This window comes from Protobothrops mucrosquamatus, unplaced genomic scaffold (assembly GCF_001527695.2).
Source record: "Protobothrops mucrosquamatus isolate PMUCROS unplaced genomic scaffold, P.Mucros_1.0 scaffold566, whole genome shotgun sequence".
Lineage (NCBI taxonomy): Eukaryota > Metazoa > Chordata > Lepidosauria > Squamata > Viperidae > Protobothrops > Protobothrops mucrosquamatus.
Window position 1 is genome coordinate 1,211,926 of NW_015386869.1, and position 25,129 is coordinate 1,237,054.

Here is a 25,129-nt window from a genome sequence, read left to right on the forward strand (position 1 = left end):
TAATTTTATTGGAGCAATTTGTTGAAGTGATAAAGAAATCTGAAAAAAATAATAATTATGCAATAACTTTTAGGACTAGAAGAAATCATGTGTGTGTGTTTATGTGTGTGTGTGTGTGTGTGTTGCTGTCTGTATGTTATCTTTGTGTCTACAAATTATAATTTCTTTGACTTACATTCTTGAATGGCAATTAGGGAAATAATGTTAAGTTTCAATAATTCTGAAAATCAAAACAAATTCTTTGCAATACGCACTGTTTTACAAATCAGAATATGATTGAGTGCCATTAAGTTATTGCCAATTCTACATCAGGTAAAAGAATGGACTAACACACTAAAATGCTCCAAAAGCTCTAAGCTGATACACCAGAAAATTACAGGAGTTATTTTCTTTATAGATAGCCACCAATTATTTTGGTAAAGCTGCAACACAAACTATTTTAAATGTCTATTAGATCTGCTGTGTGCAGTTCCATGTACAAATGTGGAGAGATGACAAAAGCAAAGTATTCTGTTGCCAAAGAAAAAGTAACTGTTGAAAGTGCAAATAGTCTGAGGTAACTGGTGTTGGGGAAAAAAATTAAGCTAACGGTGAACCAGGGCCTAACTACTGATTGATGTTTTGTGCTCTATACCAATAATATTGTCTCTGTTATCTAGGTCAGGTCATCTAGATATTTTTGTTTGAGTCCATTCCAATGATTTCCTTTTATTCAGGATTCAGATCACTATCTTTAAGAAGGCTGAAAAGGAAAGTTTTTTTTAGCTGAAAGCAAGACATTCAATTTTTCATTTATTTGCTTATATACACAAATATGTAGAGTGTAAAGATACAGTGCTACCTCGGTACTCATCATTAATTGGTTCCAGGAGGAACCAAACAAAATTTTCCCAAAAGGAATAATGAAGTAAGCCACAAGGCAGCCAGCAAAGACAAGTTCTAGCTTGTGCATTGAGCACAAAATGATGAATACAAATAATGAGTACTAGGACAAATTTTTTGCATTGAGTATCAAATTCTATGAGTTTCAAAGCAGTTGAAACAATGGGTGAAGGTAAGAGGATCCGGTTATTTAAAAGGTGCCATGATTTTTCTGCAGAAACTGTAAAATTTAAAAGTAAGTTTTTATATATATATATAAAGAGATAACACTTTCAATTAAAATATTTTTTAAAATATTATGTTAATTTTTTATTTCATATTGGTTTCAATGGTAGGATGATGATCATGTAAATGAGAACTGATTTAATCATAATAGTTTAGCTTTTATAAAGATTTTGATAACCTGATTTCCACTGATGATTTAATGCTACATGCAAAATTGTAAGAGATATATAAATCTCCCAAAATATCTTATGAGAAGTTTACTTTGAATATCATGAACATGAGATGATCTGGAGCTTCAAAAATACTATTTATAGTAATAAAATAGTATAGCATAAAATAACATTAGAAACTATATCAATGCACATATCATCAATTTCTATTTCTTCTTCTCTATCGGCACACACAAACATACATACCCCACAAACGCACAATTTTATCCTTGCAAATATCTTATCTCTCGATAGTATTATTCAGACAAAAGTAACAAAAGACATTTTCAGGAAGCAGAAACCACATTCCACTATGTGGGATATACTATTGTGTTGAAATACTTTAGCAAAGCATTATTATTGCTGTTCAGATGAAGATTCTGTCTCCTCTCTTCATTCTGTGCCTATGGAATTTGCATTCCCCCCCCCCAAAAAAATCTAGACTTATGCTGATTTTCCTCTCCTCCTGCGCTAAATCTTTTCTATTTACTGTAGCTCAGTAAATATTTCTTTTTCCCCTGGAAACTTAATCTCTCTTTCTCAACATCACTCATTTCTGTCCTGACATTAAATGATTTACAACACTTTGAAAATCAGTTCTCTAATTGAATTTGTGGGCTCAAAATGGGTTTCTGAAAATTATTCACTTCCTCAACGTGAATTCCTTGGATCAGAGTTTAAACATAACAACTCTCCTTTGTGTTTATATCCTGGATGAACACTTTCTCAAAGTTATGCAGAGAACTGACCTATTATCCTAAATCATGACATTTTTGTGGGTCAAATGTTTGGAATCAGAATGCTGTGGGTTCCCCCAAAACCTATAGAACTACTATTTTTCAGCCATTAGATACTCTCTGAATTGGAATCCCTTTGCCCCAAAGGATTTGCTGGCTTAAGGGAAGGGAAATAAGTTTTTGTAACTCTTTATCTACTTTCTGTTACCTGTCTGCGCAAAGGAATGCGCTTTGTCAGTTTGTGCACCGCTGGTTGACTGCTGAAATCTGACTTCTTGGTTGTAGATCTCATACGGCACACGATGACAGCCACCACCATACAGACAATTATGAAGACTCCCGAGCAGTAGATGGATATCTCCACGAAATCTGGATATGTTGGATATGGTCTGTTTGTGACTGAAGCTACAGTGCAAGTGTGAAGGGGGGAACAGGTGGGACAACAAATTAGGAGGCAGCAAAAGAACAAGTGAAGAGAAAAGAGCATTTATATAAATGAACCTCAAGTACAGGTAGTCCTTGATTTACAACGGTTCACTTAGTGATTGTTCAAAGTTACAAAGGCACTAGAAAAAGTGACTTAAGACCGTTTTTCACAGCTACGACCGTTGCAGCATCTTTGTGATCACGTTATCAACATTCAGATGCTTGGCAACTGGTTCATATTTATGACCATTGCTGTGTCCCAAGGTCATGTTTTCCTTTTGTGACCTTCTGACAAGCAAAATCAATGGGGAAGCCAGATTTAACAACCGGGTTACTAACTTAACAACTGCAGTGATTCACTTAATAGCAGAGGCAAGAAAGGTCATAAAATGTGGCAAAACTCGCTTAACAAATGTCTCAACAACATAAATTTTGGGCTCAAAACGGTCATAAGTCGAGAATTACCTGTACTACTGCATCAGGTTTATAAGACACCAAATGCCTAATATTTCCACAGTGTGGATCCAACTTAAAGGACAGGTTATTTTAAAGTTTCATTGCTTAGCACATCTAATATTTTAGATTCTGATTGAAGCTGCTTTTTCTTTATTAAATGACCCTTTCAAGATAACTTGTGAATATGATCACTGTCGGGGGTTTTGTCAGCCTATTTAGCTTTGAAATTAAGGCTACATATTACTGTGATCACCTTTTCTTCTTACTCTATTTTTCTTTTTTTTAAGCCAAGGTCCTTTAGATAGGAAAACAGGCACATAATTCATTCCAGATGAATCAATATTTATCCCAATCTCCCAGTATTTGGCCTGCAGCAAATGACAGGTTTAGTAAAATAATTTTAAGGAATGCTGTAGTTAACTCTGTGGGCCACCTGAACACACAACGAAAGCCAAACAAGGACTGAAAGCTAGCTGAAAAGCAAGGCTTATGGGAGAACAAAGCATAACAAAGATTAGGCATCAACTAGCTTGGACTTCTGGACTTCTACTAAGATATCAAGTATTTGATATATATCTAGTATTTGAATTAAGTTTTCTCATTCATGAATACTGCCAAATTGTGTTTAGTACCAAACATTCGTTGATTTTATATTGCTATGCATCTCACATGGGAATAGGTCCAGTGAACAAAGTGATATATATTTCTAAGATAAGCAAAAGATGACAGCTTTTAACGTCAAAAGGAACTGAGCATATAACTTTTAGATCCTTTGAAAACTATAGCTAGTAAGGCATTGCCATGAAAATCCAGTGTCTTACAGCAATGTTATTCACTTTAATGACATTTAACAGGAGGATAAAGAACATCTAAAACTTAGTCTTGTGTCCAAACATTTTGGCACAGCAACTCATGAAGTCTAATATAGGTCTTTATAAGGCCAACTGGGAACAAATTATTATTTTTAATGATTATTTTTTAAAAAGCTTTCTCCCCACAGCTTCTGCTTTTTATAATTATTACAAGGATTATCTATTGTCCTACTTGAATAATGATAAGAGTATGCCCTGAAAAGGGTAGCTTAACTAGTTGGATATATTTGCCCCAGTAACAAATGCAGGAAGTTTAAATCTCTTAAATTTGTAATGATTGACAATTTCAAAAAAAAATGATTTCAGCACTTCCTTCCAATTAGCTCACAATCTTTGAATTATGCCTAGATACAAATTAGCTTCAGCATAAATATACACTCACATTTCTAAGTAGCAAGTATTTAAGTAAGCTTACCAATGGGAGATTGTGCTCATATTGGATCTAGTCAATAAATGGCAACGAACAATTACAATTCTAGTTTATAGTTACCATCTACCTACTTATTTTGCAGATCAACCTTTTTCAAACAGGAATAGCAACTTTCAATACTCCCAGCTATCACTGGCTACATATCCTGGAGATGACCAATTTTATATCCAGTTATTTTGGGTAGTATAATGATGTGCTGATATGCAGGTGATTAAAATAAATTATGCAAGATTAAAATAAATAAATTCCTGACAAACAGTATGTTAGCCTGCAGTAACTTTTTGGTTTATAAACTTTTGGATTTTTTTTCCACTTTTTATTTGCAACTGTGAAAAAACATTATGTTATATGTACCTAATTGTTTTAATTCAGTATTAAAACAGTAGTAATTCTGCAAGTATAACTGGCCAGTATAAAAGCAATGCATATTAGAAGCTAGTCTTCCATATCATCTTATGTTAATACTCCTTCACATAAATCAGTGTTTCTCAACCTTGGCAACTTTACGATGTGTGGACTTCAACTCCCAGAATTCTCCAGCTAGCGTTGCTAGCTGGAGAATTCTGGGAGTTGAAGTCCACACATCGTAAAGTTGCCAAGGTTGAGAAACACTGACATAAATTGATTATGTAGTGCTTGAGCAGTTGCAAATAGGGAAGTAATCTGGCAAGCAGAAGCAACAGCCACTTTAAATCATAACCACCTGTTTAGTGATGGATGCAGCTTGGAGCTTCAAAAGGTAATAAGTTAAAAATATAGCAATATGGGCTTTTCTTACATTAAGAGGAAAGAAAGAACCTGGAAACCTTGAGAAAAATTTACAGCAATGTACAGAACAAGTGTAAACTATATGCTTTAGCAATGCATGCAGGCAGGAATCTTTCTATAAAACTTTAAACAGAAACACACACAAACACAAACACACAGAGCAGCAATTATAAACTGTGCAAGTTTCAATAACTTAAAGTACGGTTCTGTAATATGTTAAAGGGTTATAAAGCAAGCAGTTTTTATTAGTCCATTATTTTCTAATTGACATTTTCAGCTAAAAAAGCATATTACTGTGCACTTCTGCTCAAAACAGGAGCAACATCATTGCAAGCAAGACAAGACATATTTTGCAAACAAGCAAACTAGTAGATCATTTGCTTGGAGCATGCAGCATTTAAAGAGTACACCAAATCGATTGTAAAGTTATAGAAACACCGCTTCTGTATTCCCTCTCCTGTACAGCAAATTCTCATGGATACATATCCCAATTTAACAGCTTTTCAAAACTGCTCCTTCAAATTCCTCCTCTGACTTGCTTTTAAAATCTAAACTTTCCAGAAAAACATAAACTGGGAAAGTTTATGATTGTCTTTAAAATATTCTTCCATTTTTTTTAATGGGAAGTGGGGTAAAATAGTTAAGAATTATTCAAATGAATTCCAGAACCACCCCAGTTCACAATTTTGGACAAGTCGTTGAATTTTATTTTTTTTTTGGAAAGGAATTGAAAAGCCCTTGTTGAGACAGAAGCTGTGTTATTTGGTAGCAATCAACAATGAAGCAGGGAAAGGAAGAAAACCATGGGAAGATAGCAGTATATACCTGGCAGGACGGTCAACCATGCAGAGTGAAAGGATATCCCAATAGAATTACCCGCCAAGCATGTATATTCCCCAGCATCCTCAAAAGTTACATTCCGTATATAGAGAACCTCAATTTCTTTGTCCGTGGTGTTAACACCGGCAGCCTAGGAAAAAAATGGAGGCAAGAGAAAAGCTAGACATTTTAGGAAATTGTTGTGGATGGGAAATGGGACCACGGGAACTTGGTACTTCCGAAGAAGCAAAATTTCACCGCCGTGGGGAGATCCCATCCACAAATCCTCAACCAAAAGGCAATTACCAACAGATCCCAGCGCACCTTAAAGAGGAATAAATCATGGAAACCCTTCACCAAACCTACACTCACCACCTAAGTATGCATGCAATCAAAAAACATGGAAAAATTCGACCACAAACCGTTTGAGTTTTTAAAAATGACACAGAAAGATAAAAGGCACAAAAGAAAAATCTAAAAAAATAGATTCTCCTTCAAATTAAAGAGGAATATCAGAGACATAGACAGAAGAGTTGAAAACTAAGAGCTAATACTACCAAAAGGAGGTATGTTCATTATATGTTTAATATAGGCCAAACAGTTATTTAAAAAAAAAAAACCTCTCAGGCAAAATTATGCAAGTATGTAACAGAACAGAGAAATGATGTCTCAGATAATAATGAGAAGCCAATTTAAGATTGTTTAGTGTGCCTACACTACATTCACTATGTACAAATCAGTACTTGCTAAAATTATCTTACTGATATGGATACCAAGTACAGTGAGATACAATGCCATATTTCATACTAAAGCTACTCTATTGCTCAATATTTCAAGATAAACATTAAGATTGTTTAAAGGGCAAAATAAAGAATCTCAAATTAAACAATGTTCTAAAATAGTCAACATGGTAGCTTTACTATTCTATTGTACACATGTCATAAACAATAAATTAACAATAAAAGATTCCTGTCCATTGACCATCAGAACAGGATGCTGTTACATAGCTACCAAATCTGTCAATTTATTAACAAGAGCCACATGATAATATACTGTATACTTTGTACAGCTCAAGTATTGAAATAATGTGATAATAAAGAATATAGTCAGCACTATATTTCCAGAATAGTTTATGCCAGTGGTGGGATTCAAATATGTGAACAACCAGTTCTCTGTGTGGATGCCGCTTCCGGAAGTCCATTCTGGGCCTGGGCAACAAAAAATTAGCTACCGGTTCTGCCGAAGTGGTGCGAACTGGCTGAATCCCACCACTGGTTTATGCTGAACTGATCTACAGGAATTCAGATTTGGTCTGATACCATGGAGAAAAAATCTAGTATATTCTACCTACATGGTTACTCTTTAGTCCTTAAGTTTATCCCAAATACTAAGTGTGACAAACAGTAAGGTACAGTCACCATATTTTCTTGGAAAAGATAAAGGACAAATCTGAAAAATGAAAAATATGAAAAGAGATTTATGAGGATAAAAAAGATTTATGTTTATAATGTTGCTTTGCCAAGAAAAATTCAAGAACAAAACCAAGAAAATAAATAATTAAATTAAAGAAATCTCAAGGGCAGCCTCTTGAAATAAAGTGATGTCCTTTAAAATAAAGGATGTGTGGTCTATGTAAATATAGGGGTGTGCTAGACACACCGTTAAAGAATGAAACTAAGGGAAAGACAGAGTGAGAGGTTAGAGTCCTTCAGAGTATGCTGAGAAAAATATATATGAACAAGTATAGTTGAATGCTTCAAAGTAAAATACAAATGGGTTCAGAAGCAGACAATTAAAAAGACACGTACACTGTTTGTGGGAATTTTTCCATGGCTACTGGAGTAAAACCAGTTGCACCTTCAAGACAGGATTATAAATGCACCAAGGTCACAGAGTTATCCTAGAAGCTGCCTGCAGAATCCCAAAGCACCATTTTTTTCCAGCTTCTACATCCAGCTTTCTTTAACAGACATTTTTACCTTTATCTGGCTGAACCATAAGCCAGGCAGACTGGTTGGCCTCCCCTATATAATTGGAGACCTTACAAATATATTCTCCAGCATCCTCCTCTGTCACATTGTACAGTTTCAGCACTTCAGCATTGGAACTATTTATCCCCGAATGCTAGAACAGACCAATAACACAGGAGAACAATGTAACTGCTACCCCAAATGTAGACACCACCATGGTCCCGCCACCAAAATACTGAAGATGTCTTCAATTAGCATATGAGTAGATATAAATATTGTACTTATTTTATTTGTTTTTTTAATGGAATGGAAAAACTCCTGAGTAGACTTAACAGTTGAGTGGTACCAACTCCTTAGATTCCGGGCTCTATTATTTCATAGCAGAACAATATTTTGTAAGGAAATCAATGGCTGCCAACTTGAAAGTTCACTGCCCAGTAGAAATTTCACAAGAGAGTAGTGAAAAATTTGACACCTCAGCATCTCTGACATTTGGTAAAACCAGCACGGCCAACATTCTTTGGCTGCAAATATGACCATTTCAGAAGGTCGCATATTATTCCCTTAGGCTTGAATATTAAAGGCAGAGTATAGTTTTCTTTGTTTATTTTATATATTCTTTGCAAAACAAATCATAAATAATGCTAAGAAAAGGATATGGCAATTCTCTTAATAAATAATGAGATCTGAAAAATAAACAATTTTGCCAGTAAATAAAAGAATTTCTAGAGCAGTGTTTCTCAACCTTGGCAACTTTAAGATGTGTGGTCTTCAACTCCCAGAATTCCCTATCCAGGATGCCTGTCCATACATCTTAAAGTTGTTGAGGTAAAAAACAACAACAGTGTTGTGTAGAAAATATTGCCAAACAAATGTTTGCTTTTGTTTCTATCAAGAGTGCACAGTACTGTAAGTCACCAGATGATGTCAAACAGTAACTCCCATGAGTGGCAGGTCATTTTTGTACAGGCAACATGAAAAAGTTCTAAGTCCTTAAAATGAATTTGATCCCTTGATTCCATTTCACAATAAAATAATTTGTAAAATAATTCCTTATTGTCTCAAAAATGTATAATAATAATAATAAACTTACCTTTAACACTTCTAAATGTGGTAGTCCATCTGGTCCATATTTACTTCCATTCTTTTCTACATGTTTTATCCACTGGATATGAGGCTGGGCATCACTGTAGACTTTGCAGACAAACTCTGCATCACTCCCAACTACTGCAGAGGTATTTGCTGGTAGACCAGCTTGCAGGATAGGCCTATGTGGTGATCGCTCTATCAAGAAGGGGGTGGGGGTGGGGAAATACAAAAGAGAGAAACAAGCACACAAAGATGCAGAATTAATCAATGTTGCCAAAATAAGTATAAGTGAACATCAGACAACTTTTGGCTGACTTAATATTGCAACCAAACAGAGAAAAAGCTATTTAAAAATTACAGCTGGACTACTATTGAAACACTATCTTTAAAGGAGTAAAGAAAGAAGTTTCACAAGGAATTATACAGCAAACATTTATAGCAAAATTCATCAAGTACAACTATTTTTAGTGGCTGAGATTTGATTTAATGGCCTTTACCAGTGGTAATGTATTTACCACTTATTAAATAAAAATGGAAGACTTTTAATATGCATTGTTTAAGTAATATTTAACCTACCTAATGTTCTACATTTGAAACCAGGGTAGATATTGAGATAAATGCGTTGATGCAACATACAATGCTATTTACAAAACGATGTATGTATGTATGTATGTATGTATGTATGTATGTATGTATGTAAGGAAGGAAGGAAGGAAGGAAGGAAGGAAGGTTAATGTTAATATGTTAATAGCTTTAAGTTAAATATGATGGTAATCACTTAATGATAATCAAGATTTCTGCTGAGTACAGAGTAGACAAGTATAGTATCATTTCAAATCTATCACAGTAAAACAAAATTATCTATATAGTCCATGATAGTTTTTATTCAATCTGGGATAATTCTGCATCACAGAATTCTGCATGTTTCAGTTTCACTTTCAGATCTAAAAGACATCAGGTTACGGATACATTTTCTTTTTTCCTTCTCTTTTTATTATGTAGTCAAAAACCTTGATACACCATTTCAATACAGTGAAGTTTATACAATATTAATTGGAGATTATTAACATTCTATTATTTTATTTATTTAATAAATCTATATTTAGGTAATTTAGATTACTGAAAATAGAGAAGAGAAAAATGTTCTATCACTATTAAGAATGTCAATATTATAAGCATAAAATTGACTTTTTCATCCAAAGTTGAGTTTAACTTTGTAGAACTGCTGCAAAATGCATCAAATATTTGATACACACACACACACACACACACACACATACACACAAAATTTAACAAGGACCAAAATGCTCAAAGGTAAAAATTCATGTTTCAAGATCTAAAAGATGTCAGCTTAGAAATATCTTTCCTAAGAATCTTGGGTATTCTCCAGTTAGACTGCTTTCGCAAGACAGCTGCAGCAAAAGTCATTATATGCCCTAACTTATTGTACAATATAGTCTTTTAAGTCATAGCCGAATGCTATTATTTCAAAAAAGCAAATATTATTGCTTCTTTCTGGTATTATCAGACCAACATATGGTTTTGCAAATCTCAAAACACATGACATCATCCTGTGGTTTGGAGCTAAATACTTGGTACCCAGGGTAAAAGGAATAGATTATTCACACCCATCTTCTATTGTCATAACATGATGTATGTTGGTGTTCTTCCAAGAAACTTTTTTGGGAAAACACCCAACTCACTTTTTTGAATCTAAATTTCTTTCTTTCTTTCTTTCTTTCTTTCTTTCTTTCTTTCTTTCTTTCTTTCTAAAATTTGGGGTTCAATTATGGTCGTACGTTGAGGACTACCTGTACCAAAACTTTTATTTGGGATGAAAAGGATATGCTCATAGTAAATTAGTCTTTTCAGTGAGGATCCTCTTGTTCATTGGGAAGAAAAATGATTTAATTCTCTAAATACTCAGCAGATAATATATATGTAAATCTACCAGGGATTTTTTTTATGGAATTATCCTTAAAAATCTGGACTGAGAGGTACACCTCGTAAGATAAAGATGAAATTGTAAGGTTCTTACTCCTTACTCAAAATAAAAGATCCTTTCATGTTTTTTTCTAAAAATCTGATTGATGGAATAGGCAGTGTGTGTAAAAATAAAAAGATTTAATTTATTAATGGTACACCTATTTAACATAAACAATTAAATAGTGCCCAAATGCCAAATGTTATACAATCTTTGAAAAAAAGGGGGGGGGCTCAAAAGTAGGATCCTGAGCAAGCAACAGCGCTGCCAAACAATGAAATCTTTCTTATAGCCGGCCCATCACAAATGCCTCCCGGGAATGTATTTGCTGATATAGCACTGGCACTGCCGTACAAAGCAGCTGTCTTCTCTGACTTGTGCCCCTTCAAAGGCTTGTTTTTAAATGATTTCACAGCTATATGTGGAATTGTGCTTAGGTCTTAACTCCGTGGAAGCATAATTTCATGCCGGGCACTGACTACTTTAAGAATCACCATTATAAATTAAGCTCGGTTCTTGCCGTCAAGGATTCAAAGGCAAATCTTAAAGCCCATAAGCAATGAGTGTGAAATCTCAGATACAACTGGAAAGAAGACAGAAGGAAGGAATGGAAGTAAAGAATGGGCTAATCCTACTGTTCCTTATGTAATGTACTAATGCATTTTTGTATCTGTTGGTTTTCAGCAGATACAAATTCAGCAGACTGAATTTGTTTAGGGAAAGGACAAGAAGCATTAAAAGATGCTGCATAAAACATTTCATATTTATTGACAACGTTTCTGTCTTTCTTAGTATATTTTAAACATGTATATCCTGCCTATTAGGATGATGTCCTAATCACGAAGCAGTTTCAATAATATCCATAGAATACAATGGGGGAAAAGAAATAGATAAAATCAAAACCATTTAAGGACGAGAGATCGAACCAGAGACCAACCAGGAAACAATTAATCGTTTAGCAACCATAATTGGGACTGGCATTTGATCAATAAGCACAGCAGTCACTACTAATTCTGACTGTGCTTAGTCAGACCTGCAAAGATCATAAATGTAAGGATTTATCATAATTTTTTCATCATTGCAATGACTGAACGCTCACTAAATTGGCAGTTGCTAAATGAGAACTACCTCTAGGTCCAAAACAGGAATCCAATCACACAATTCCTACATGAAATGATACATAAGAAGAGCTCCTAGATCTACTTCCACTATTGGCTTTGAACAAATACCAGCATTCTTCCAAATTTTGCACATATGATTCATGTTTTACCTTTCTAATGTTCTGCTTCATCAGCTGTAGAATTAGATGTTATAAAAACAAAGTGGAAATTGCAGTTTAAGGTATACATTACTATTTTTACAGTGGTGGAAAATAATGTATAAAATTTCCCATCTTTTATAAATAAGCTTCAATTTCATAACTCTTATCCTTCTTTGGATAGAAAAACAACAAGTCTGGACCCTTGTTTAATGGTATTCCACCTTCCCAAAAATATTACAATTGTCTACAGTACAAAAATGAAACACTGGAGAATATTATTTAAAGTGTTCTTAGAAAGTCAGCAGGCCTCATGTTTCATCTACCTACATCAGGGTTTGATTCTTTTTAGTGACCTTATTTCTTGCCCTTAAATAAAGAAGAAAAATAAAGAAAAAGGTGGAAAAAAATCTTCCCATATCTTAAAGATACCCTCTCCAACCTTTGCATGTAAGTTTGACGCAGTCTTCAATTTTAATTACATACACCAATGCAACTGAAATATTAGAGCTGATCTTATATTCTTTGAATCTAAACTGTATTAATCACAGAAATATTTACATAAATGAAGCACTGGGTGTACATGGCTAAAAGTAAATCCAAATCTTTAGCCTACAAATTGTTAAGCTTTTCCAAATATTCATCTAACAATAAATAACTCCAATCTGACAAAATCATAACTCTTAAACTAGACTTCATGTACACATGCTACAATACAAGAAGTGTCAAGCTCTCTGCATAATGTTCCCATATATAGGTTTACTTAGCTATCATTAAGCATTAAGAACACATGATAACATGATTACATGACAACAAATAATAATGGCCAACATGAAACCAATTAACAGTTATTATATACAGCTTGTTAAAAAAAGTGACCTCAGTATGTTTGGTCAATTTCTTTGCTGTTACCACAGAGATTTGGATGATTCTCAACATGCCTATGAAAGCATAGACAACATAGAATGATGGGTTCCTGATCAATACCTCTTGGCCACATACAATGTCAAATTCAGGAAATCATGAGTTCAAATGAATATAGGTTCACTGTATGCTAAAGTTGTCAGCAAGAATCTGAACTACTAACGGTCAAAGTAAATTGGCGGCAAATAAGAGTCAACTTATCTACAGAATTCAAGATGGCTGGACTTAGATCTCTTGTGGGCATGAAGGGACTCGACATGATGACACGCTTGACCCTCACTCGGGCTCAGCCTGGTTAACTCCTACATACAATTCAATTGGATTGAATGGATAGTTATGTAAATGGAATATTCAGGATACGTTAGAAGATAGTCAGAAAATTTCTCAACATAAGAAGGGACCCTTTCAAAGCAAGGACTCCAAGCACACATAGGAGCTCTGTGAACATACACACACATATGTGTGTGTCATGTGTGTGTATATAGTCTATGCATGTGTGATCTTCTCATGAATTTCAAAAAGATAGTAAAGATTTGTGGTAATCTGTGGTAATGGTATGCCAGGCAATACACTTCCCACATTCTTTCAATGTGTAAAGGTGGTGTCTTAATTTTTCCCCACATAAGTGTCTTACTTCCTTGGGTTTCCCAGAGCTTTGGAAAGTTTTCACACATAAGCAACACATTCCTGATTTTAGTGCAAAAAAGTCTGCACTGTATACAGCTAGTGTGCTATATAACTAGTCTCATCCAGCACATTTTTCAGTTAAGACATTATAGACTTGATGTTTACCCATGTTTAATACTTTCTCTTTTGCCTTTGTTCACAATATGCCAGCATCATCTCTTCTAATAAAGAAAATGGCTATTTGGTTTTGTTTTGAAAAACGGTCACAGCAAAATACAATATACAAACTACAATATACAAACTTACTGGCAAGGGCTTTAATAAAAATGTCATACTATTAATTACACTATGGATATAATCTAGCATTCATTGATTAATGTAATGTAGTTTATGAGAACTGGCATATATTAAAAAAAACAGTGATAGATCAATGGTCTCTGTTTAATTAATGAAGATGATAGTTTTTCAGTGCTGAATAATCATTATTAAAATGTCTAGAAATCCAATTTTACATTTTATTTTATGTATTACTAAATGTTTCCTGACTACTGCAATATCTGTATATGCACATTTTTTCTAATCCTAAGATTGGCCATAGGATCAAAACCTTTGGTTTAGTTGGCAGCAGAGCATATTTGCCAATAATCTAAAATTCTCAAGGTGCTTGTACCCTTATGTATCATCAACACAGCAAAATTTAACAATGATTTATGAACATCAGTACTATGTTAAAATAAATTCAAATAAATAAAATACTACAATAACTCATCACAAGGCACTTGCCCAATAATATGAAGAGGTTATGTTGATTTTTCAACCTAAGATATGCAGATTATAGCACTCTAATGGCAGAAAGTGAAGAGGAACTAAAGAACCTCTTGATGCGGGTGAAGAAAGAAAGTGCAAAAGTTGGCTTGAAACTCAATATTAAGAAAACCAAGATCATGGCATCCGGCCCTCTCAATTCTTGGCAAATAGATGGGGAAGAAATGGAGGTAGTGACAGATTATATCTTCCTGGCTCCAAGATCACCACAGATAGGGACTGCAGCCAAGAAATTAAAAGACGCTTGCTCCTGGGGAGGAAAGCTATGGCAAATCTAGACAGCATACTAAAAAGCAGAGACATCACCCTGCCAACAAAAGTACGTATAGTCAAGGCCATGGTTTTCCCAGTTGCAATGTATGGCTGTGAAAGCTGGACCATAAGAAAGGCTAAGCGCAAAAGAATTGAGGTCTTCGAACTATGGTGCTGGAGAAGACTCCTGCGAGTCCCTTGGACTGCAAGGCATTCAAACCGGTCAGTCCTAGAAGAGATCAACCCCGACTGCTCTTTAGAAGGCCAGATCCTGAAGTTGAAACTCAAATACTTTGGCCACCTAATAAGAAGGAAGGACTCACTGGAGAAGAGCCTAATGCTGGGAAAGATTGAGGGCAATAGAAGAATGGGACGACAGAGAATGAGGTGGCTGGGTGGAGTCACTGAAGCAGTAGACGTGAGTTTAAATGGACTCCAGAAGATGGTAGAGGACAGGAAGGCCTGGAGGAACATTGTCCATGGGGTTGCGATGGGTAGGACACGACTTCGCAACTAACAACAACAACAACGTTGATTTTTCAAGTACTACGTTGGTAGTAAACAAGAACAAGCAATATGCCCACGCTAATAAAATGTGCTTGGGGCTGTATCAGGAAATAAATGAAAAATAAGTAAGATAGGCTTTAATTTTTCATAATATAAGTTTAAAATATTTCCAACACAATTACTCTATAACAGGGGTGTCAAACTGCTGTCCCATGGGTCGGACACATCACGAGGAAACCGCGCCCACCCCATTACTGGCAATGGGGGTAAAGTTCCAATGCGTTGTGCGACGTCATGTGACGTTGCAAGTTTGACATGTCTGCTCTATAACGAATGAAGTTTTTGCCTTTATTCTGCACAAAAATTAGTGTAGAGAAATAACATTTAAATCATATTTCAGCCCAGATTCTGAGAACCATATCATGAGTCAAAATGTTAAAGGTAAAATGTTATTTGCCATACAATCAGTTTATATCCCTAAAACATATTTTTCTTGTTGTGGCAAGAAAATAGGAGTTAAATTCTTACTAGATTGCAGACCAAGGGGCAGTTACACTCTTTTTGTTAATAGCTTTTAAGTATCATGTCAACATTAAGCATACCATATCTGGACTTTGAGCAACTGTGCACCTTCTAGATGGCAGCAAAGAATGATCAGAGCTACTGTAGTGATATCTGGTACGCCTAGTCAAGATATTGTGAAAAGACCGAGATGTACAAAACTATTTAAGAAAGAATACCAAAACACCACAACTGTTAGCATTTGAGGTCATGTATCTCAGGTCCTTGAGGTACTGCAGGTCCTTCTTACTAACAGGAGAAAGAAGAAACTGAGTTAAAATATACAGCAAAGACTGGCTCCTTGCATTAGTTTAATCTCATAATTTTAAGGGAAGAAACACTGGACAAGAATTGATAGAGAACTTATTAATTTGCAGCATGAGCTTTCTCCAGAAGGAGGACAGGTTATTATCTCCCTTCTTCATAACTTTTGGGATATGATTTCTTCACCAAGGAGCTTATGGGGATGCAAATACAGAAGAACTGCAGTGCAAGACTTCTCTTTCTTAAAATGGCCTCCAAAGTGGGCATATCTAATGACAAAACATCCATTTATCAGAAGGCAAAGTAGCTTGTCTGGATGCTTTTTAACATCCCAGTGGGATCTTTCTGGGCCCAAACATCCTGTCACAATAAACTTGATGATAAAAAGATGGTCTTCTGTTCTTTTGGTTTTCAGCATGCCATTTCTAAAATTAAAATCAAAAAGTCAGATTTCTGCAGGTACCAAGGAGTTATCAATGGGCATAAATGACTCATATTTATGATGTTTGCAAGGGTCCTAGGGTCGTGTGGTTACCTTTTGCAACCTTCTGATAAGCAAAGTCAATGGGGAAGCCAGATTTACTTAACAAATGTGTGTTGTGGTTGTATCTCTAGGCACTATCATACCTGTTCCTATCTTGGACCATTATTGTTCTAGGTGTGCAAGTAAGGAACTTTTTTTGTTCCTGTTCCATATTTCTCATGAAGTAAAATTTATAATATGGTCATGCAGGTAAGTAAGAACCATAATATGGTCATGCAGGTAAGTACGTTTAAAGCACCTAAGGTTTTCAGAAATCAAATGTGCTATATGAGCTCTTTATAGACACTTTTCTTGTGTTTATTGTTTTTATCTGTCTAGTAAGTTTTCCACAAATGCAAAATACAGGTAATCTTCGATTAACAGCCGGTTGGTTAGCAACTGTTCAAATTTATGATTGACTTTTAAAAAGCACAGACAAAAGGACAACTTCTGCATTGGGCTAGAGGAAGTTAGGTTAGGTCACGAAGATCTGAGCTCCTTTTCTCCAGTACAGCACTGAATTTCCCTTCCGTGCATGGAGTGGAAGGCAACTCCTGCAGTGGACTGGAGAAAGAAAACTTGGATTACAAAAATCTAAGCTTCCATTCTCCAACCTGCCATGAGTTCTCTTCTATGCGTGGAGAAGAGCTGCCTGTTGTTCTTTGGAAGGCAGCTCTTTCATTTAGTCAGCTCACAAGCTGCATGGCCAGTTAACAATTGCAACTGGGAGAGCCAGGATTGTGGTCAATGAGCAAAGCAGTCATGGGGGAATCTTTCTTGCTAAGCACTTTGGTCAATGACTAAAATTCAGGTCTCAATTGTAGTCATGAGTTGAAGACAACTTATATGTTGCAAATTTGCTTTTCAAATTTTCAAAAACAAGCCCAAAAGTTAGACTAAATGGGTCATATCAGAAAGGCACCATATTTGAGAAGATGTAGCTACCATGTCACCAAGCCAGAGCTATATCCAAACCCCAGCAGAAACGTATGAAGTAAACATGAGACTATTCCCACCAAAAGGGCATAACTAGATTTTTAATAACTCAGATTCCTTTAAAGACAAATTCTGTGTGCAAAAATGATGCATTAAACAAAATTCAAGATTCCTCACCAATCATTATTACTCAGATAGAGTTGTAGTAAGCTGGTAAAGCTAGGAATAATTTCCACAATATATTCTGAATACCATTTTACCAAATAAACATCAAAATGCATTCTTTATTAGTGACTGCATTAAAGAGATTTAAGAAATAGAATTAATCAGAAACTGGCAGAAGATGACATGAATGTTCTTGTTTTAAAGTGCTTGCTTGTCATCGCTGGCTGATGGTCTTAATACCAGTCTGCCCTTTGTGAAGCGGGTGGCAGGGAAAGAGCCCAATACCAAAACAATTGTTATACTGCCATGGTATGCAATTCCATCAATTTCCCCAGAGAAAAATGTGTTTCTGCTGAAAAAAAAAAGGTTGTAGTGTCTATCCTATTAATCTTCAAGTTAACCAATGTGATCCTTAATGCGGCACAGGCAAAGACAAAGCTTTAGAACTTCTGAGGGAGAAGAAAAATCATCCCTTGGGTGAGGAAAATGTGAATCAAAACAATGAATAGTATGACTTAAGGATTAGGTTTTTGAAAAAGGATAAAACAGAACTATTACGGAATGTAAAATGAAAGACCGAATTTCTTCCAGATGAAGCTGGAACTTGGGAGAAAAAAGTAAGTTTCTCCTGGCAATGTCACAACCTGCTTGTTTAGAAGACCCAGCTATTGGGAATGTTCAGAGATGAACATCAGGCAAGCCAACCCAAAGAATACCTAGGCTTTGCATAGTATCACTGCACCAGCTTCCAACTGCAGTGGGGTATATAATGCTAAAATGCCAGGTCTGTTAAAATAAATAGATTGTGCCATGTGTCTAGCACTAGCTGAAATCATAACTGGAAATCTATTTTTGGTTTATATAGTTGGCATATACAGATAGTCCTCAGTTAATTATGATAATTGGGAGTAGCAACTCTGATGGTAGTCAACACAGTCATGAAGCTTGATGTCATATGACTATGCCAACTTTCAACAGCAGTTCAGACAATCCCGGTTATGGCCATTAGGTGAATCTTGTGTGATCATTAGATATAATGTCATGGGATCATCATTTTCTACCTACTGCCAGATTCCCCGTTGACTTTGCTTCTGGGAAGTCATCAGCGAAGTTTGCAAATAGTTATTCCATGATTTGGGTGTTTGGCAAGCTGGTTGCCAAACACCCAAATCATGATCATGTGACTGCAGAGATGTTGTGACAACCAACCTTGAAGACTAGTTGTAAGTCTCCTAATTCACCACTGAATGGTCACTGAACAAAGGATCCTTAATCAAGGACTATCTATATTCCTGAATTGATACATGAATGTTTCTTCTCTAGCCCAGTACTGTTTAAAATCTTCTTAAATGACTTAGATGAGGGAATAGAAGGGGAACTCATCAAATCTGCAGATGACACCAAGCTGGCAGGAATAGACAACACTCCAGAAGACAAGCTCAGGATCCAAAAAGATCTTGACAGACTTAAACAATGGGCCCTATCCAACAACATGAAATTTAATGTAGAGAAAAGCAGTTTTACACGTAGGCAGGAAAAACCAAAGTTTTTGGTTTTTGGTTACGAGTTCAATTTAGGCAAAATCTAGCTCAAAAACAGTAACTGTGAGAGGGGTCTTGGAGTTCTAGTGGATGATCACTTAAACATGAGTCAGTAGTGTATGGCGGCAGCCAAAAAAACTAATACAATCCTTTGTTGTATAAACAGAGGCACAGAATCAAAATCACATGTATTAGTACCGCTTTATAAATCCTTAATAAGACCCACACCTGGAATACTGCATGCAGTTTTGATCACCACAAGATGTTGAGACTTTAGAAAAAGTCCAAAAAAAAGCAACTAGAATGATTAAAGGCCTGGAGACAAAAACATATGAAGAATGGTTGAAGGAATTGGGTATGGCTAGTCTAGAAAAAAGAAGGGTAACAAGATAACAGTATTCCAGTATTTGAGGGGCCACCACGAAGCACTAGAAGGCAAGACAAGAAACAATGGATGGAAACTAATCAAGGAGAGAAGCAACCTGAAATTAAGTAGAAACTTCCTAACAGTGAGAACTATTAACCAGTGGAACAGCTTGCCCTTAGAAGTTGTAGGTTCTTCATCACTGGAGGTTTTTAAGAAAAGACTAGACAGCCCTCTGTCTAAAACAGTATAGGACAGTGATGACGAACCTTTTAGAGACCAAGTGCCCCAAAACTGGCCCCACCCCTGCTCCATCCCCTGCCCCACCCCGCCCTGCACCTGCCCTGTCCCTGCTCCGCCCCACCCTGCCTGCCCGTAGAGCCACTCACCACCTCCAGGGCCCGCCGCAGATTGCCCAGGCAGCCAGTAGCACCATGGCGACCATGCCCTCTGCACACGGCCTGCAGCAACAACTGTGCGCATTGGGGTGTGAGGGCAGAGTCTTGTCTATGCTGCCTGGCTGCCATGTCCTTGGCTGTGCTGCTCCGTGTGGCCCACGCTCAGTGGCGACTCTCCTCCAGGGAGGCTGCTGGTGAGGGGGTCATGGGCAGAGGCAAGCCTGGGGCAACGGCATGTGTGCCCACAGAGAGGGCTCCGAGTGCCGCCTCTGGCACCCGTGCCATAGGTTCGCCACCACTGGTATAGGGTCTCCTGCTTGAGCAGGGGGTTGAACTAGAAGATCTCTAAGGTCCCTTCCAACTCTGTTATTCTGTTCTGTTAAGTACAAAAGAGTCCACAAAGGAGTGTAGTATAGCATTTTGTTATAATTAAATAGTTTTTACTACAAGGAGAACCAAGAAATTTTCTTACACTCAATTTGATAGTAAGTCCACGTAATTCTTGTTTACTGGGGATTATCTGACCCACTTCCCCAAATTTTCATACAGAAATCTTAGTTTGTCTAATCATCAAGAGATACCAGAAGTTGAAGCTGGATTCAAATTCCCATTACATTTTATTAGGGTTTTTTGAAGAATGGTGCCAACCAGAGTATCAGGATATCCTTTTGCTATCTCAACATTTTTACAATAACCTGAAAAATTCACAACTTCTCTCCATATGCTTAACTTTGCACATAAGCTTTGCACAGTTCCTAATCCCTAAAGTACACATTTTTAAATGTTATCAGCTTCCAAGAAAAGGTCATATAGTAATAATGCACTGGAAAGGGTAAATGAGTACCAGACCTTTTCATACTCACTTCAGCATTCAAGCAGGGAGCAGCCCTTCACTCTCCAAGATGTGTTGGTGATATTAAGCAAAAAGAAAATGGCCTTACAATTGATTATCAGCTCTGTACAAAGTCGCTGCCATGTGGGCTAGAACTCTGCAGCAGGCCATTGTGCTGTGATCATCTCTTTGCTTCAGTCATCAGTGCAATCAGAAGTGAGAGGCCACTCACCTCTCTTCACATGGAAGGCTGAGAAAGCAAAAGAAATCTGAGCAAGGCTACGAAGCTCTTTCCTTCTGCACAAAAAGTAAGGGTATTTCTATGCAGGAGGATCTGCGCCAATTCAAAAGCAGTTCCAGACTTCAGTGATTTCACAACATTGGCTGAGTTTGCAGCTCCGCTCGTTTCTGCTTCAGTTGCAGTGTAACCCAAATTGCTCAGATATGTCGTTGTTGTTGTTGTAACAACAACAAAGCCCCGCAAAGCTTGACAAGGAATTTTTACTTCACTTGTGTGCGGAGTAAGGCAGGAGGAAACTCTGGAATGGAAATTGTAGCTGCATGTGGAAGTGTCCATATGACACATTATTGTTCCTAAGAAGTATGCATTTTCTTTAGAAGAGAATCTCAAACTCATGGATTAGAGACTGGCAGGCATGCAGGAAGCACTTTGGGCTTCAGGGTGGCCCAATACAGCAGGTTCCCTAGCATGATTCCCTAGGTTTTGTCCTTAGTGATTTGTCATTGCCTCCTTCCAAGGGCTGAGAAAAGTGACTGGCCCAGGTGGCTTCATGTGCCTCCCTTTTTCTAGCCTGATGTCTTAACCACTGCACCAAACCGGCTCTCAAGTCTTTATGTAGTTGGATACACATGCAAACTACATTAACACATTTTTAATGAACTCTGGATTTATGGGTTTGGCCAAGAAGGGAAAGCAGGAGATACTGGTAAAGGAGGAAAAACTGGTAGTTAGAAAAACAGAGCAAATTTACACAAAATTAGAGCATAAGAGCTAAATCGGAGACTCTGTGATCCAAAAATGTAAATCTTAAATATGTCAAACCAATATTCCTCCACCAAATGATGACACCCAGATTCCCCACATTCAGTTTAGATAAGCCTTTGATAAACTATGACAAGCAGCAAAGCCACAGCCTCTGCTTCTAATTATTTGTCTACATTTTCTCTCCCCCTCCCCTTCTCTCTCTCTCAGCATTTTTAATGTGTGTTGTCAAAAGCCTATGCCAGGTGTGAAGTCCACGGTCAGGCTTTGAAAAAAAGAACATTTCTTCATTCTCCCTTTATCCAAATACCTAGAGGCAAGCGCCAATGTGGATGGATAGATAAATGCATGGATACCTGCCTGCCTGCCAGCCCAACCCCCTGTGTCTCAGCACATCCACCCTTCCAGAAAGGTAAGTATGTCAGGTTTATTCTTGCTTCTGTAATGAGTTAGTCAACAACAGCAAATCACACTGCCAGAATTCAAGTCTCAACAGGCTAGGGCTGTATGTAACTCTGACTTTAATTTAACTGAAGCTGCTTTTACATTTTTGGATTAACAAAAATGCACTTCTATACTGCAACCAATTTCTTTTAAAAATTTTTTTTAAAAAACCAAGTCATATCAAATTACACGAACATTTTGTGAAAACCCCAAATTAATATAATGAGTAATAGAAATCTAAATAAGAAACCGAATTAGGGGAAGGGTTTACTGTAAAGAAACCGGGCAATTAATACCAAGAAGGGTATTAGAGGAAATAACTAGTTTCATTTCAAAAATCCATAAGCAGAGATACGCATCTAATTATTAAGGCTGCACCCATGTGCAGTTTGGAAGAAATGTTTCAGACGCACGCAAATGCAAACAGAGTATGTCCCTGGCATTCATTAAAGGAAATACATTTCTTTTTCTATGCAAGACTGAAAAAAAGGTGTTGGTGTTTTAACACTTGTAGAAACATCTTTCAGGTTTGCGTGGAAACCTTTAAAAGGTGAGCAGTTTTTTTTAAAAAAATACAAGGAAATATACTTGTATGTGGTTCAAAACACTTTTGGCCAATTGTTTTTGAAGTATGTGCACTTCTACCAGGTAAGTGTCAACTCTGAAAATGAGTGTGGCTGCAGCCATTTTCCCTACTCATTTTCAGTTGACACATAGCATGGAAGGAGGGGGGGTTTACCAGTGCTTCGCTAGACTAAATAGATTTTCTCCCATGGGAACCAAGGTCATTGGCTGCTCCCGGGACTGCAGGCTTGGCATTTCGTGAAAAGCCGGCCAATAAGATGTATTGGGGAATGTAGTAGCTTGCCTAGCTTTAGGGGTGGGATTTCTTAACTTTGTATTGCGGATTGTTACGTGTCTATTCAGACTTGGTTTCACTTTTGACGTGTCAATACTTTGTATCAATAAACATGTTCTTTGAGAAACTTGCAAGCCTCTGAGTTCTGCTTTATTTGTCTCTGTCTGTCGGAACCATGACATCTTAAGTTAACTTTAATATGATCCTGCTCCATTCACTCCATTCACTCAGAACAGGAACATTACAGTTTTATTTAAAGTATACATTACATTTATACACACATACTCTCAAATGTTTCCATCTAAGTTGAAAAGCAGCTTGTGTTTTGGAAACTCAATGTTCAGCAGCCAACGCTGCAGGCTTTCCCTTCTGTTTCCCATTGTTCAATATTCAACTCCTCCTCTCCCGTGAACTGGCTCAGATTCCTTTTTTAATCTTCTCTTCAACAGTTTCTCTGCTTTTTCCTTGCTAAACTAGGTTTATCAGATATCTGAACAAGTAAAGGAGGCCATGGACATTTGAAAGAACAAATGGGAGGAAAAGGGGGGATACACTAACTGCTTAACTTTCTTGGAAGCAGTAACAAAAATTACAACAGCAAAACTGCTACACACACACACACACACACACAAACTTAGGCCTACATGCATATAAAATTACTTTTTCCAGCATCAGAAGGACTGTTTTTTTCAACTGAAATATTTTCCAACAAATCTTTTATTTTGCAGAACACTTGCCAGCAAAGATGTCGAATCAATGACAACACACTTTTCAAGTTTCACCATAGAAACATATGATGAGTTATGGGATCAATACACTACAACATCACAAATTTGAAGTGGTGGGATTGAAGCCAATTGCTGGAAATAGGAAATAAAGAATGTAAATCTACATTGTTGAGTACATTGATAGACAATGGGGGGGGGGAAATGAAGCAGACAATTTACAAGGTCATAATACACAAAAGTTTGAACGACTAGTATTGTAATAACAGTCAAAAGAAAAAAAATCCCAACTCACTCAAAAATCCAGACATAATTTGCTTTTAAGTCTATCCTTAATAAATAGAGGGCAAGAGAACAAAAAAGGAGGACATGTCCTCCTTTTGCCTGATGTCTGTAGCCCGATGCTAAATCTAGAACAACCAGGCAGTCCCACATGTATTCAGGGTAAACTTCTGGGAATGGATTTGATGTGTGTCCTTTGCTCTTCTATATTTTTAATATAACACAGTTTGCTCTTCTGTATTTTTAATACAATACATTTTTCTCTATTCCCTTGATAATTTTCTACTGAATCTTCATTGTGGCATGCGCATCCTATTCTTTCTTATTCATTAATGCACTATGTTCATAAGAAGATCCTATGAATTCCTTGTTCAAGACTATTCCTTAATAAGCCCAACATCACAGTTGCTAAAAAGTTAACAAGCCCAAATCACAGTTACTCAGTAAGCTGCTTCATAGTTTACAGAACACCTGTCCAAGTCCCGATCAGTATTTTATTTATTTATTCAGTATCAAATTTATATATCTGCCCATTTCACAAAAAGTGATTCTGGGCATCTCACAATTAATTAAAACAATAAACATATAAAGGGTAAAGGTTTCCCCTGTCCCCTATCTAACTCTGGGGGATGGTGCTCATCTCTGTTTCTTAATGAGGGAGCCAAAGACATGTGTATGGTCATGTGGTTAGCATGACTATACGCCAAAGGCACTTGGAACACTGTTACCTTCCCACCAAAGTGGTACCTATTTATCTACTCGTATTTGCATGCTTTCAAACTTCTAGATGGGCAGGAGTTGGGGCAAGTAACGGGAACTCATCCTGTCACACAGCACTTGGGTCTCAAACCCAGGCTGTCAACTTTCTAGCTGACAAGCTCAGCATCTTTAACCACTGAGCCATTACACCCCCTATAAAGACTAACCTGAGCTATAGAATATCTAATTAAAACAAACACATCAAACTATTCT

The 25,129-nt window shown here is 36.7% G+C and overlaps 1 protein-coding gene across 5 annotated transcripts in view; it reads right to left on the reverse strand.

Moving 5' to 3' along the window:
- Positions 1-25,129, reverse strand: part of FGFR2 (fibroblast growth factor receptor 2) — a 150,558-nt gene that overhangs the window by 26,072 nt on the left and 99,357 nt on the right. For 3 of the 5 annotated variants that reach the window (XM_029284393.1, XM_015817237.2, XM_015817235.2), the window contains exons 7-9: positions 8,888-9,078; positions 5,831-5,975; positions 2,262-2,458 (exon numbers count right to left, since the gene is read on the reverse strand). In XM_029284393.1, coding sequence (XP_029140226.1) covers positions 2,262-2,458; positions 5,831-5,975; positions 8,888-9,078 — 533 coding nt within the window. Of the gene's footprint in view, positions 1-2,261; positions 2,459-5,830; positions 5,976-7,803; positions 7,949-8,887; positions 9,079-25,129 lie in introns of all 5 variants that reach the window. The other 2 variants (XM_015817236.2, XM_015817232.2) reach the window with 1 other exon arrangement.